The sequence below is a fragment of the Lynx canadensis genome, chromosome B1 (genome assembly GCF_007474595.2).
Source record: "Lynx canadensis isolate LIC74 chromosome B1, mLynCan4.pri.v2, whole genome shotgun sequence".
NCBI lineage: Eukaryota > Metazoa > Chordata > Mammalia > Carnivora > Felidae > Lynx > Lynx canadensis.
In genome coordinates, this window is record NC_044306.2 from 5,984,933 (window position 1) to 5,999,424 (window position 14,492).

General features: G+C 38.4%; 1 protein-coding gene across 1 annotated transcript in view; it reads left to right on the top strand.

Annotated features, from left to right (window-relative positions):
• Window positions 1-14,492, top strand: part of MCPH1 (microcephalin 1) — a 271,811-nt gene that overhangs the window by 88,556 nt on the left and 168,763 nt on the right. The window contains 1 exon segment of the mRNA XM_030312052.2: window positions 14,356-14,393. Within this exon segment, the coding sequence (XP_030167912.1) occupies window positions 14,356-14,393 (38 nt within the window).

Consider the following 14,492-nt stretch of genomic DNA (forward strand, 5'->3'; position numbering starts at 1 on the left):
TCTTTCTTACTGAGCAATGATTAATGAATATCCATTAATTAACTCAGTTTAGCATCAGATGAAGGTTTTAAGTTACCTAAATGTCTTGGATATTATCTTAAAGATTTAATAATGGTAAAACACAGTCGCTGTTAAAGTAAAACTTGTCAAAATAATGATTCATTTTGGTTAAATACAAATTTACATTTTTCATAATCTTAAACATCATGTAGAAAATAATGCCTACTCGATCACTACGTCTGCATAAGATTAGGAGGACATGCACAAGAAGAATAAAAATGTCCTATTTTACTATACTTCTGTCTGGTAACTCAGAGAAGAGATAGCTGTTTTTAATAAAGCAAAAATATTCAGCCAGCATCGTTTGCCAGAGATTTACCAAAATATGTGAACTTGAATTCTTAAAACATTTGGATTTCTAGGAGAATAATTTTTATTTTAATTGTTGAAAATACTGGGAGTTCAATTTCCTTAATTTCTGGAGATTTTAGGAATATTCAATTGACAAGTCCTTCTTCCTAAGCCAGTCACAATATAGCTTCCTTGAGAAATTTTATGATCTCATTTGGTAACACCATCTCATGATGCTTATGTCAAATGTGTGATAATGGCCTTTCTGAATGACATGTATATATGCACGGAGACTCAGGGCATTTAGTTTCAGTTATAGAATTCACTTGTGAAGTGTTGGACTCTTGATTTCGGTTCAGGTCATGATCTCATGATCTCATGGTTTGTGAGTTTGAGCCCCGAGGTGGGCTCTGCATTGATAACAGGGAGCCTGCTTGGGATTCGCCCTCTCCCTCTCCCTCTCTGCCCTTCCCTTGCATATGCTCTCTCTCTTTCTTTCCAAATAAATAAATAAAATTTTAAAATAAATAAGGGAAGCTAGCACTAGAAATCAAGTAAATACTCAGAATCAAAATCAAGTTCTCACTGTGGTATCAAAAGTCTAGAGCACGGAATCAGGCTCTGGACTCACTGTTGGGTGCATAGATCACCGTCAGGAATGGTGCACAGGGGAAGAAGCAGGAACAATCCCATCTGAGCCAGACACCAAAACTGTGAAAAACAAAATGCACAAGACAATTAAAATCTTTGTATTGAGGGACACTCAGTCAGCTAAGCATCCGACTCTTGATTTTGGCTCAGGTCATGATCTCACGGTTCATGGGATCGAGCCCCATGTTGGGTTCTGTGCTGACAGTGGGGAATCTGCTTGGGATTCTCTCTCTCCCTCTTTCTTTGCCCCTCTCCCATGTGCATGTGTCCATTCTCTCTCTCTCTCAAAATAAATAAATAAACATTTAGAAAGATATTTGTATTCAGACTGTTGTTATAGGGGCTATCTTCATTAATGACAGTGTCACGAAGAGGAGGAAGGGGCCCAGGGTTTTACACGTGCAGGTGAACTGGGGAGCCATTAGCAAGTCTTATGGTCATCATGATGAGGATGGCAAGGTTCTTATTTGAGTCTCTGAGGAAGCATTGTGGTGCATCCTGTTAAAAAACAAAATTCAGCTGAGTAATATTGAAGATCTGATGGGCTTTCCTGAATCCAGCAGCATCTGGCAAGAAGATGGGAGCCACCAAGGAGTTGAACAAAATGGAAAGTTTTTATAAGAAGGATTGTAGGGCAAAGAAGTTACTGGCAAAACAAAACAGAACAAAAAAACAATTGCTTCAGGCAAGATCACCTTCTGCAGATAACCTTCTCCTTTCCAGGTATGGAGAAGGCTCACTGGCAGATTACCTCACCCATGCTGGTCAGAAAATTCCTGACAGATGGTTAACACTGCATTTCTGGGGGAGGTTGAAACTGCTGTTAGGTTGAGTATTATTAGTGTGGTTTGGTGATTTGGCCTGACTCAAGTGATGCCATTTTGGGCCTGTGGTCTTCTTTTTAACAGCCCCGTCTTGTAGCATGAGAGAGAAGGGTGGTCCTTTGTGTTATGCTTTTTTTCCGAACACAAAAGGGTGGGAAGATTTTTTTAACCTGTGCTCTGTGTTCTGGGGCACAGGGCACAGGTGAAGTTCAACTTTGTCCTGGGGAATCAACTTGTCATAGAATAGGGATGCATCTTACAGGACAGGTAAATGCAGGTCTCAGTTGTAAAGAATCGTTAGATAATTTTTCAACACTGAATGTGGTTGGTTCTAATAAACGTTAGCAGGCCTTTTCCAATGATGGTAAACAAAGGCTTACTGATTCTCATTAGATTTGTACACCGAGAATATCACCTTCCATAGAGACTTGATGGTGGGGGAGGGGGGTGGGGCAGGTTGGTGGAGCATCGGGTTACCATCATGGAAGAGAAGATGGTGGCCAGACTTTCTCCCTGCTTTGATTACCATCGGCGCAACGGGGCACGTAGCCAAGGTTACATCAATAAATGGTTTGTATTCTCACGAAATGACATACTGTGAAGGTTATAACTTACAGAACTGCTAGCATTAATAGTTACTTTCGACAGAATTATTAACCGTGTGGCAACCCTGTGAGTACTTCATTATCTCATGTCTTAGACAAGACCCATGAGGTAAGGGCAGGCCAGGCGCCCTGTCAGGGATGGAGACAGCAGCAAGTGAGCTGCAGGAAGAGGTCCTGAATTACAGCTGATCCTATTTCTTGTACTTCACATACTCTTTTTGCATAATTGATTCTTAAAAAACATTCTATGGATTTTCCAGTAGTAGCCTTCTAAGAAGTTGAAGAATACCTGGCTTTCATATATCTGGATGCTTATTCAGCTCCACAGAACAAGAAAGACCTTATAAAGTACCTTGATTTGAGTTGTTCTCCTGCTGGTTCTTGTGTGCCTTGCCAGTTAAATATGGACCAGAATAATATTTTAAAAAATTTATTATGGACACTTTTAAAGCATGGTATTATTTTGAGAGAGAGGGACTGAGTGCATGCACAGGCATGCAAGTGGTGGAGGGGTAGGGAGAGAGCAAGAAGAGAATCCTAAGCAGGCTTCAGTCTGTCAGTGCAGAGCCGGATGCAGGGATCAATGTCACGAACCGAACCGTGAGATCAAGACCTGAGCTGAAACCAAGAGTCGGAAGCTTAACCAAATGAGCCACCCAGGCACCCCTGATCTCAACCAGTATTTACACGGGGGCAGCAAGAGTGTTTGTTGGCCTTCTGGGGGATGCTTTCTAAAATCTAGAACCACGATGGGGTGCCTGGATGGCTCAGTTGGTTAAGTGTCCGACTTCGGCCTAGGTCATGATCTTGCAATTTGTGAGTTCGAGCCCCACGTCGGGCTTTGTGCTGACAGCTTGGAGCCTGGAGCCTACTTCAGATTCTGTGTCTCGCTTTCTCTCTGCTCCTCCCCTGTTCATGCTCTGTCTCTCTCTGTCTCTCAAAAATAAATAAATGCTAAAAAAAAAAAATTAAAAAAAAATCTAGAACCACGTTATATTGAACAAATAAAATCAACTTCTATCTGAATGCTTTCATAAGTGATTTCAGATTGATCTTTGTTTCCCTCTGTTATTTGCTACCCCAAGGTTAAATACCAAGACAACTCTCCACCAAATTTTGTCCACAGTACCCATAAATTTAGGTGGATTTCTCTTCTTGATGTCCTTGATGTATCCTAAGGGCCTTGCTCTTTCAGGAAGAGACCTTCCACAGCATCTGTGAGGCTGGGACTCTAAGCCAGTTCCAGGACAGTTTGCCCAGGAGGTCTTTGTGGGCGTTGACTCCCTGCATAAAGCCAGTCTTAGCTCCTTCACAGAGGCTAGCCAGACCTGACAGAGCATCATTGTCAAATATGACATTGTAGGCAAGGCCCGGTTTCATAACCAGGTTTTCCACTTATATTCTGGTAAGATGGAAAACATATTCTAAAACTGTATTGCCATGGAAAGCAAAGGGACTTAGTAGAAGGTTCCAAATTTTGAGGCAATCTTTGAAAATCAGGCATTATTTTATTTCAGTTTGCAAAAGCGTTGCCTACTATATTCTTCTGAATTACAGATAGCTTAAGAAGGAAGGAAGGGGCTTCTTTATTCATAAAACAGAACATTAAAGCAATATCAACAATATTCTAAGTCACCAAGCACACGAAGTTTCTCTCATCCACTCATTTAGTCCTAGGTAGTTAGTTCTGTTCTGTGGGACCTTGAGTTTGCCTCTTAAAAGCTGTCTGCTGTTGACCACACAGAGATCTGGGAATCCTGACTAGCCTGGTAGTCTGGTCTGAGAGCTAACTAAGCAACGTCGTGACGTCATGAGAAGCCCGTTTACTCTGTGAAGCATCAGTAGTTGAATTACTTGGTATCTTCTTTATCCATAGGGTTCTGAGAAGTTCTGTGTTGGGGTCTCAAGTTCTGCCACTAACTTAGTACAGAGCCATTCAGTGAGCATCAGGGGAAAACAAAACTATGTGTAGGCTTAAAATTGCTGATGTTGAGTTATTGCTCATAATTTTCAAATGTGAAGAGTCTGATGTGATGCAAGAGTAATGTTACTGACAGGAAAATCTGGTTGTTTTATGGCAAGTGAAACAAAATAATAAAACGATTACCAAAAAATTAAGCAAAATTTCTCTAAGGAAAGCGACTAAACCAATTTTCAAAGAAGTCAGTAAGTATTATCTTTGCTGTAAAAAATATTAAAAAGGGCATTTATTTGTGAAAGTGATGCAGGCAGGGCCGGTCTAAGGACCCAGAGGGGGTCCCACAGGACCAGCCAGGAGGGTCCCCGCTGCACACAGGATAGAAATCAAACACGAGCCAGCAGAAGGTGAGAGCAGACTTTATGGACCGTAGAGAGAGAGTGCAGATACAGACACAGTGTCTGGGAGACTCAGAAAAGGAATGGGGAGGACATCTCGTCCTTGCTTGAAGTCTGGGATTTCTGTTGAGGATGCTGGTCTGGGGTGCGTGTCCTCTCAGACATCCAGGAACTGGTTAGAACAAAGTGTAGCATAATGTTCCTGAGACACAGTAAATACACTAAGAACATGCCAGAATTATCAAGAGATTTAGTAAGCCTGAATTAGGTCCCGGACATCTATATTTTTATTTAGAGAATATATCATAGATAAGTCTGCATCCCCAACTGAAAGCCATTGGTCTACAAGATGCTAGATTTAAGTTACAGAAACAAGACCCTCACCAAATTAGCAACGTTTTTAAATGTTTTTATTTATTTTTGAGACAGAGAGCATGAGCAGGGGAGGGGCAGAGAGAGAGGGAGACACAGAATCTGAAGCAGGCTCCAGGCTCTGAGCTGTCAGCACAGACCCTGACGCAGGGCTCAAACTCACAGACTGCGACATCATGACCTGAGCTGAAATCGGACACTTAACTGACTGAGCCACCCAGGCACCCCCAAATTAGCAATTTAATAACAAATTACAACACTGTACAATTGTTTGATAGCAGCATAGTAGAGACTAGAATACCCCAAATAGAAGAAAACTCAACACGGGCAACCATCTGGCCGGTGTTTTCCCTGAAGGTAAAAACATTATGGACAATAAGGCCAATAACTAGTATCAAGGATTTTCTCCAAAGCCTATGATTTCTGAAATATTTTTATGTGTAGCATTGTACCTATTAAATATTCACCTAGACAGGCTGAGTGGCCCTTCTGATTTCACATGAATCGTTACAACAGTGACACAATAAACCTGATTACCCCCCAGTTCTCTTATAAGAAAAAAACATATTTTCTTGATTTCCAGGGATTCTTTGAGAAATCTCAAGGATAGTTTTAGGTGCAAATGATATCCTTAAAGTTTTATTTTTATATATTTAAGATCCAAGGCAAAAATCAAAAAAGTTACCGGACGAGGTTCACACAAATGTTTAAGATATGATCATGAGTGCTCGAGAACCAATACCAGATAAGTTATTTAATCAAAGTGATAAGAAAACACTTAAAAATAAGCATAGACTGTAACCTAAGTGAGCAAACTTTATTCTATTAATCACTGGCATCAAACAGTCAACATGAAAGGGAGACAATTACTCTGTTACAACACAGTCTTTGCTCTCTAATTAGGCAGATTATGTGGAAAATTAAGACTGATCATTCACATTGCATAGGCAAAGGGGTAATCAGTAACCAAAAAACAGCCTGTCGACATCAGGCATGATTGACTAACATTGTAACACATTTTGGGCTTTCCTTCAGACTCAAGTATTATAAACTAAAGCAAGTTAAGTGAACTTTCCAAGTTTTGTTCTTCAATATGCCTTTTCTTATCCTGTGGCAGACTGACACATTAAGCACAGAGCTGTGTTCATGTGGTCACAGCAATTTAATAGTAACACTGAGATGCTATTTCTGTTAACAGGCAATGCGTTCTTGCTATCTTTAAGTACATCAAGAAATATTGTTAAAGCTTTTCAGTTTCAATTTCTATGAGGTTAAATATCGATAGCCATAATCCACATAAACAAAGTCTCTTTGGGTTCCTCAGTAAATCCCAACAGTATAAAGTATATAAACTATATAATAGTATAAAGGAGTCCAGAGACCATAAAACTTGAAAACCACTGCTTTAAGAGATATAAAATTACTTCTTCTTTTTTTTTTTTTTTTTTTTGACAAACAGACATATGCACGATTGTATTCCTTTGTCAGTATTACTCTTAGTGTAAACTTAACCATTCATATTAATTATATTTTTTAGCCAAAGTAACCAAATTCTATTTCATAGAAAACTGTGGAGAATAACTGAGAAATGTCCATCTCACCCAGGCAAGTTAGCAGACCAGCAAGGCATCGATTACACCGTCCTACCGCTGTGTCTCCTTTACACCCTTTTAAAGTTGCAAAAATGAACAAGTTCATTGGCACGACCCAAAGACAGAGCTTCTGTATAACATAAAAAAATAAGCAAAGATGTATAAAAAATTAGAACTACATATAGTAATCAGTATTTTGGTATTCTCTTATAAATTACTGAGTTCTCCAACAATTTTTAAATTAATATCCGCCCAAGGTTTATGTTAACCTAATATTAAAAGATAAACTGAAGCACCTTAAAATTTTTAAGAGGTTATTTGAGCAAAATTTGATTTGAATCAGGCACTGCCAAACTGGAGGTGGTTAGGGGTTCTCCCCTGCCGTAAGCTAGGGAAAATACTTATAAAGAAGAGGTGGAATCAAAGCAAGAAAATTATTCCATTGGCTGTAGGTTAAGCGGTTGTCTTATATGGGAAAACTTAGTTGGCTCTTCCGGATTGGTTGTTCTTAGGTTTTGATTTCTTAGCCTTAAGGCATTTATAGGCTCCCATTCTGGTTTGCTTATGTAGGTTACTAGAGCTTTAAAGCCACCTTAGTCTAATGGCCTCCTTGTTTAATTAATTTAACACTAAAGATCCTGGAAATTATCTTCATGCTGACATATTACTAAACACGATTAGTATTGATGTAAAAAGCTTGTTAGAATAATGATTTGTCACAAATTTAGTTTTTATAATCTTAAGCATTATATAGGAGTAATCTTATTTTATCTGACCAATAAACCTAAGTCTAGGAAAAATAAACCCAAGTAGAATAAAATGTATGTTTATATTATACTTAACATGGATGATTCAGATAAGACATAACTGTTTTCATTAAGTGAAACTTATTAAACTAATATTAATTTCCAAACATATTAACTGTGTGAATTTGAATTCTTAAAATATTTCAGTTAGTTATAATTTCAGCCACTGGTCAAGAATAAAGACAGAAATACTAAAACCTGTCTAGATTTCAAAGAGCTATTCTCCTTCCTTGTGGGAATGAAAGTCTTAATTGATTTTTAGCTCCAAAATGGGCAAATAAGCAAAGACTGATAAACCCAGTCCTCTATGGTCTCTTACCAAAAAAGAATAAATCTCTATAATCCATTCATTAATTTATATAGAACACTAAGTAGACCATAAAACGAAATTCCTAAGCATTGCTTCCACCAATGGAGAATAATACATTCCTTAATGAAACAAAACAAAACAAAAGCTAGTAGAGAGGAAAATTGAAATTAGAGAAACAGAGAGTCAGCAAAGTTCTTTTGCCACTTGGCATTCAGCTTTGGAAGCCAATAATAAATGTTCCTGGACTAAAAGCTTCCTGTGGAGTATTCTCCGGTGACGAAGATTAGCTACTTCTGTCAGATGAATCTATTGGGCATCTTGGTGGAAAACCTGCATAACTGTTAAAAGATATCTTCTTAAAGGTACATCATAACTTTCTCACTCACAGAAAATGAATATGTGTTAAAGATTTTATTTACCTCATTCGCTAATGATGAGACAGGAAAGTTGTTTTATCCTCTTTGGAGGAGAATCCACAGAGCGGGACGTGCTAATGGACCATAAGGAGTGCTGACGTGGCTTTGTTAACAGATCCAAAGTGGCTTTGTCAGGAGTGGGAGAGGGAAGTCAATTGAGCATCCCCTGGCGGGAATTTGCATTTCTACAGATAAGAATATTTGCATCACTATCAATTTTCTACAACTAATAGAGTTGGAAAATAGCTCAAAGACCATGAAAGGCATAAGCCCCATAGAAGCAGACAACCCTGAAGGGTGTGTGTGCTGAACAACTCATAGGTAGGTGTCCCCTAAAGATACCCGGTAACCTTTTGTTCCATTTTAAAGTATTTCACAGGGTTTTTCCTCCAGCCTTGATTCTGCAACTAACTCTTTTTACTTTATCATATATTTCTCCACCCATTAACCATCTTATGTTGTTATTCATCTTTAAAGAAGTTGCAGATACCAATCCATATTGTTATTTAAGGAGCTTCCTTAAAAGCTTTCCTTAAATCAAGGGAATTATATTGGATATATTTCCTAATACCTAATTTATAAGAACAGATAAGTAAATATGCTTAATGATAACATTGCTGCATTTCAGGCCAGAACCATTTGTCACACCAACCTGAACATGTGCTGTCTGTCATGGCACTTGTGATCATTGTACACGAGGGAGAGCTTGTCTCTTGTAGGTTCTGTGGCTGGACTGTGTAAATGAACCTTTCATCCTCTAGATTCCATATCACATATCTACAAGTCAGTTTTTTGTGGGGTTTTTTTGTTTGTTTTGTTTTTGTTGTTTTTTGTTTTTTTTGTTGTTTTTGTTGTGTTTTTTTTTGCCTTCTGTGTATTTTTTTCTCTGCACTTAGACTTTTATTCTGGGGTTTGAGTTTCTTTATATACAACTATTTTTCTCCCTTGGCTGAGGATGAAAGGTACTATCAGGCTTATGGTTGACTTAACTGTCCAACCTTCCTTCACTCAGACTTAATAGGGGTCATGTCCATGGTTTTCCCTTTTTGAGTGGTATTAATAGAATAAATTAATAAATTATATTCATATATTCATGTGTATGAAGTATGTGTGTACTTACTTCCCATTTTATATTCATCTATTTATAATAAATAGTAAACTAATATTATTTTGAGTGCTTACTGTCCAGTAGTCACTGTTCAAGTTACTGGGGGATTTTAGCCGGGAGATGATTTAAGTAGCTTTCACGGTAATCCATGTGAGATGATGGAATATTTCAAGTGGGGTAGATGTATCCATGTTCTGATACATGTGCACGGTTGAGTTGATGGGATGAATCAATGGATTGGATGTGGGGTGTGAGAAAATAATGATGAGTGAGCGATGATAAAAATGTTCTTAACTTGAGCAGGAGTAGAAATAGCATTAAACCAACGAAGCTATAGAAGGAGTGGGCTTGGGAGAGAAGATCGGTAATTTAATTGTTTTCTTCTCTTGTGAGAGAAAATATATAATATAAAGTTTGCCTTTTTAACCTGTTTAAGTGTACAGTTCAGTGACTGTGTTCAGTGTTGTGCAGTCAACATCACTGTCTATTTCCAAAACATTTTCTTCACTTCAGAGTAAAACTCTGAACTCATGAAGCAATAACTTCCCATTCCCTCCCACCCCCCCAGCCTCTGGTAACCTCTATTCTACTTTGTGTCTCGACTAAGTTACCTATTCTAGATATTTTATATAAGTAGAATCATACAATATTTGTCTTTTATGTCTGACTTTTTTTCAATTAGTGTAATGTTTTCAAGAGTCATGATACAGTATGTATCAGAACTTCAGTACTTTTTATGGCTGAATAATAATTTGCACCACGTGTAACACCAAATTAACTTTATCCATTCATCGATTGTTGAGCACATAGGCTATACCCACCTTTTGGTTGTTGTGTATAATGTTATAATGACAATTCTCACACAAGCATCTGAGTCCATGTTTTCAATTCTTTTTGGTATATACCTAGGAGTAATTTGTGATTGTATGGTAATTCTGTGTTTAACTTTTTGGAGAACCACCGAACTGTTTTCCACAATAGTGGCATCACTTTTTGTCAACTTTAGTTATTTTTCATGTTTTGTTTTTTTTTTAATTGTAGCCAACCTAGTTAGGCAGGAAGGGGTATCTCACTGAGGGGTATCTCATTTTGTTTTGGATTTCCCTAATTAGTGATGTGGAACATCTTTCCATGTGCTCATTGTCCATTTACTTTTCTTCTTTAGAAGAAATGCCTATTCATGTTATTTGCCCATTTTTAAAATGAGTTGTTTGTCCTTTGATTTGCTGAGTTGTAGGAGTTATTTATATATTCTGGATATTAAACCCTTGTCAGATACAGGATTGGCAGATTTTTTTTCTCCTACCTGTGGGTTGTATTTTCATTCTCTTAATAGTGTTTTTTGATGCATAAAAGTTTTAAATTTTAATGAAGTCCAATTTATTTTTTTCATTTTGCCTGTGATTTTGGTGCCGTATTTAAGGAACTATTGTGGGGCGCCTGGGTGGCGCAGTCAGTTAAGCGTCCGACTTCAGCCAGGTCACGATCTCGCAGTCCGTGAGTTCGAGCCCCGCCTCAGGCTCTGGGCTGATGGCTCAGAGCCTGGAACCTGTTTCCGATTCTGTGTCTCCCTCTCTCTCTGCCCCTCCCCCGTTCATGCTCTGTCTCTCTCTGTCCCAAAAATAAATAAACGTTGAAAAAAAAAATTAAAAAAAAAAAAAGGAACTATTGCCAAATCCAGTGTCATGCAGATTTCCCTTGTTTTCTTCTAAGAGTTTTTTTTTTTTTTATAGCTTTAGCTCTTAAATTTAGGTTTTTGATCCATTTTGAGTTAATTTTTGTATGTGGTATAAGGTAAAGGTCCAGAGGTGCCTGGGTGGCTCAGTTGGTTAAGCGTCTGACTTCAGCTCAGGTCATGATATCATGGTGTATGGATTCGAGCCCCGCATCGGGTGCTGACAGCTTAGAGCTTAGAGCCTGCTTCAGATTCTGTGTCTCCCTCTCTCTCTCCTCCCTCCCCCACTCATACTATGTGTCACTCTCTCTTAAAAAATAAATAAACATCGGGGCGCCTGGGTGGCGCAGTCGGTTAAGCGTCCGACTTCAGCCAGGTCACGATCTCGCGGTCCGTGAGTTCGAGCCCCGCGTCGGGCTCTGGGCTGATGGCTCGGAGCCTGGAGCCTGTTTCCGATTCCGTGACTCCCTCTCTCTCTGCCCCTCCCCCGTTCATGCTCTGTCTCTCTCTGTCCCAAAAATAAATAAACGTTGAAAAAAAAATTTTTAAAAAAAAAAAAAAAAAAAAAAAATAAATAAACATTAAAAATTTCTTTAAAAAAATAAGGTGAAGGTCCAACATCATTCTTTTGTATGTGGTCATCTAGTTCTCTCAGCACCGTTTGTTGAAGAGACTGTTCTTTACATATGAATGGTCTTGCTACCTTTGTCAAAAATCACTTGACCTTAATGGCACCTGGTTGAGCATCCAACTTCAGCTCTGGTCATGATCTCATGGGTCATGGGTTCAGACCCCGTGTCAGGTGCTGTGCTGACAGCTCAGAGCCTGGAGCCTGCTTTGAAGTCTGTGTCTCTCTCTCTCTCTCTCTCTCTCTCTCTCTCTCTCTGCTCCTCCCCTGCTTGCATTTTGTCTCTCTCTCTCTCTCTCTCTCCCAAAAATAAACAAACATTAAAAAAAAATTTTTTTAAATCATTTGACCTTAGATGTTTAAGTTATTTCTGGACTGTCAATTCTGTATCCATATGTTCTCATGTCAATACCATACAGTTTTGATTACTGTAGTTTTGTAGTAAGTTTTGAAATTGTGAAGTGTTGGACTTCTAGCTTTGTGTTTCTTTTTCCAGATTGTTTGGGCTATTTGGATTTTCTTGGAGTTCCATATAAACTTTGGGATGTTTTTCCATTTTTTCAAAGTGTTAAGTCTACTTTAGATAGTCTTGTCGTCTTATAATATTAAGTCTTACTGTGCAGGACCGCAGGATGTCTTTCTGTGTATTTAGGTCTTTTGAAATTTCTTTCATCAATGTTTTTTTAAATTTTCACTGTACATTTTTTTTGTGTCTCTTTTATTAACTTTATTCCCAAGTATTTTATTCTTTTGGATGCTATTATCAATGAAATTGTTTCTTAATTTCCTTTTCTTAGTGTTCATTATCCATATATAAAAATACAACTGATTTTTGCACACTGATTTTTTTATAGTACATCTTTGCTGGATTCATTTATGAGTTCTCACAGTTTTTCTGGGTTCTTTAGAGCTTTCCTCATATAAGATTATCTCATTTATGAATAGAAATAGCTTTATTTCTTTTCCGATTTGGATGTCTTTTGTTTTATTTCATTTTTGTTGCCTAATTGCCTGGCTGGAACGATACCTTAGTTTTGGACATGTTAAATCTGAGATCCTTGTTAGACCTCCAGATGAACTTCCTTCCCATGTAGGTGGTAGAATATTTGAGTCTGGGCATCAGGGAATAGTTCTGTGCTAGAGATACAGTATTGGGAACCGCCAGCATGCAGCTAGTATGTAAAACCCTGAGGCTGTACGAAAGATCGCCTGGAGAATGAGTACAGGTAAAGAAGCGCAAAGCCATGGAGAGGAAGCCTCGCATTGTAGAAGTCAGGAGGATTTCCTTTTCCCTTCCCCTTCGTTCCTTGGGATACTTCCCCCCACAGATGACACTCTCCTGGCATCGCTTGGATGGTTCTACAGAAGAAAGTAGATGCCATGGAAGGGGCGCTTCTTGGATTTTATTTGGTGCTGGTCACATCACTACACCTGCATAGTTTTCATTCACGGATAACACTGAAGATCGTGATTAGGTTTCAGCCAGAATCTCCCTTGGTGATCAGAGACACCCACAGAGAGGCTTCTGAGTCTCCAGACTCAGCCCACAAAGTTGTGCTACAGTGGTTCCCTTTGTATCCCAAACAGATGAGAGTTACAATAGACTATTCTGCAAGGGTAACTGAAAAGAGATTGCAGTCATCTCTGAGTTAGCACGTCTGCCACATCTGAGTTCTCCATCGAGTATCTTTGTGATCCGGGTTATCTCTTCATTCTCCTTCCTCCACCTTCCCCAGATATACCCACACAGTACAGGCCCCTTTGACTCCATGGTGTGTGTCCACACGGGGTCCTCTGAATGCCTCTTGTTCTTTCTCCTCGTTTATTCGCCTGGACCCTCAAGACACAGTACGTGTACAATGGTTAGTTCATGGTTACAATACATAGTGGGTTGCGTTTGAAATACATCAGTTACAAAAATGTATAAATAATGTGAGTTCATTTTTGTTTTTTTTGAAAAATTATATATACACACCTTCCCACGGAAAGAACATTTGGCAGAATATATACCCAATTATTAAACAATAGTCATTTTTCTCACTGGTGGAATTACTGGGGAATTTATGTTTCTATTGATATATTTCCAAAGCGTTGAATATGTATATATTTTGCTGTCAGTATGCTTTTCTTATGTAAATAAAAAAAGTATTTAAAAACTCATTAAAAAAAAAAAACTTTACACTTCCAGTTAATAGCAGATGCTGACCCATAAATAAGCGATGCCTTTTTATCTGAGCTTCTCTGTGCAAGAGGTTAAAGCATTTGATTGACCAGCGCAACAGGAACATAAGTGTTACTGTGTGTGCACCACCTAGGCAAGGAAAAATGGCTCTTCGACCTGTAAAAAATGCCTTTCTTACTCTCACCCTCCTTGCACGTCTATAAGCAGGATGGCATCTTTGGTGGTCTGCCAGCTAACTAGTAGAATGGACTTCTGGAGGGAAGCCTTTTTCCCCCTCTCCTTTTCTACCTCATGCCCTGGATTATTTTGGATTGATTTGGGGATAAGTAACTGACTTTCTATCTCTTGTGCTGTTTTTTTTTTTCCAGGAATATAAAGTTTTTTCTTTTGATATATGCTTAAATGTTTATTTTTAAGTGATGTAACTTTTCAAAAAATGTATTAAAGTTAATTTCTGTGGGAAAAAATGTTTTTTACATTTCTGACTGTTTTTTGTTCCTTCTCTTTTGAAATCTCTAGCCAACAAGAACATTAGTCATGACAAGCATGCCATCTGAGTAAGTACTCCTTGTTTGATAACTTTCTACTCAATGTAAAATTTTGGATTTTTCTTTCGTATTCTGTGATGCTGTGCTTGTAACACAGCTCGTAGCGTT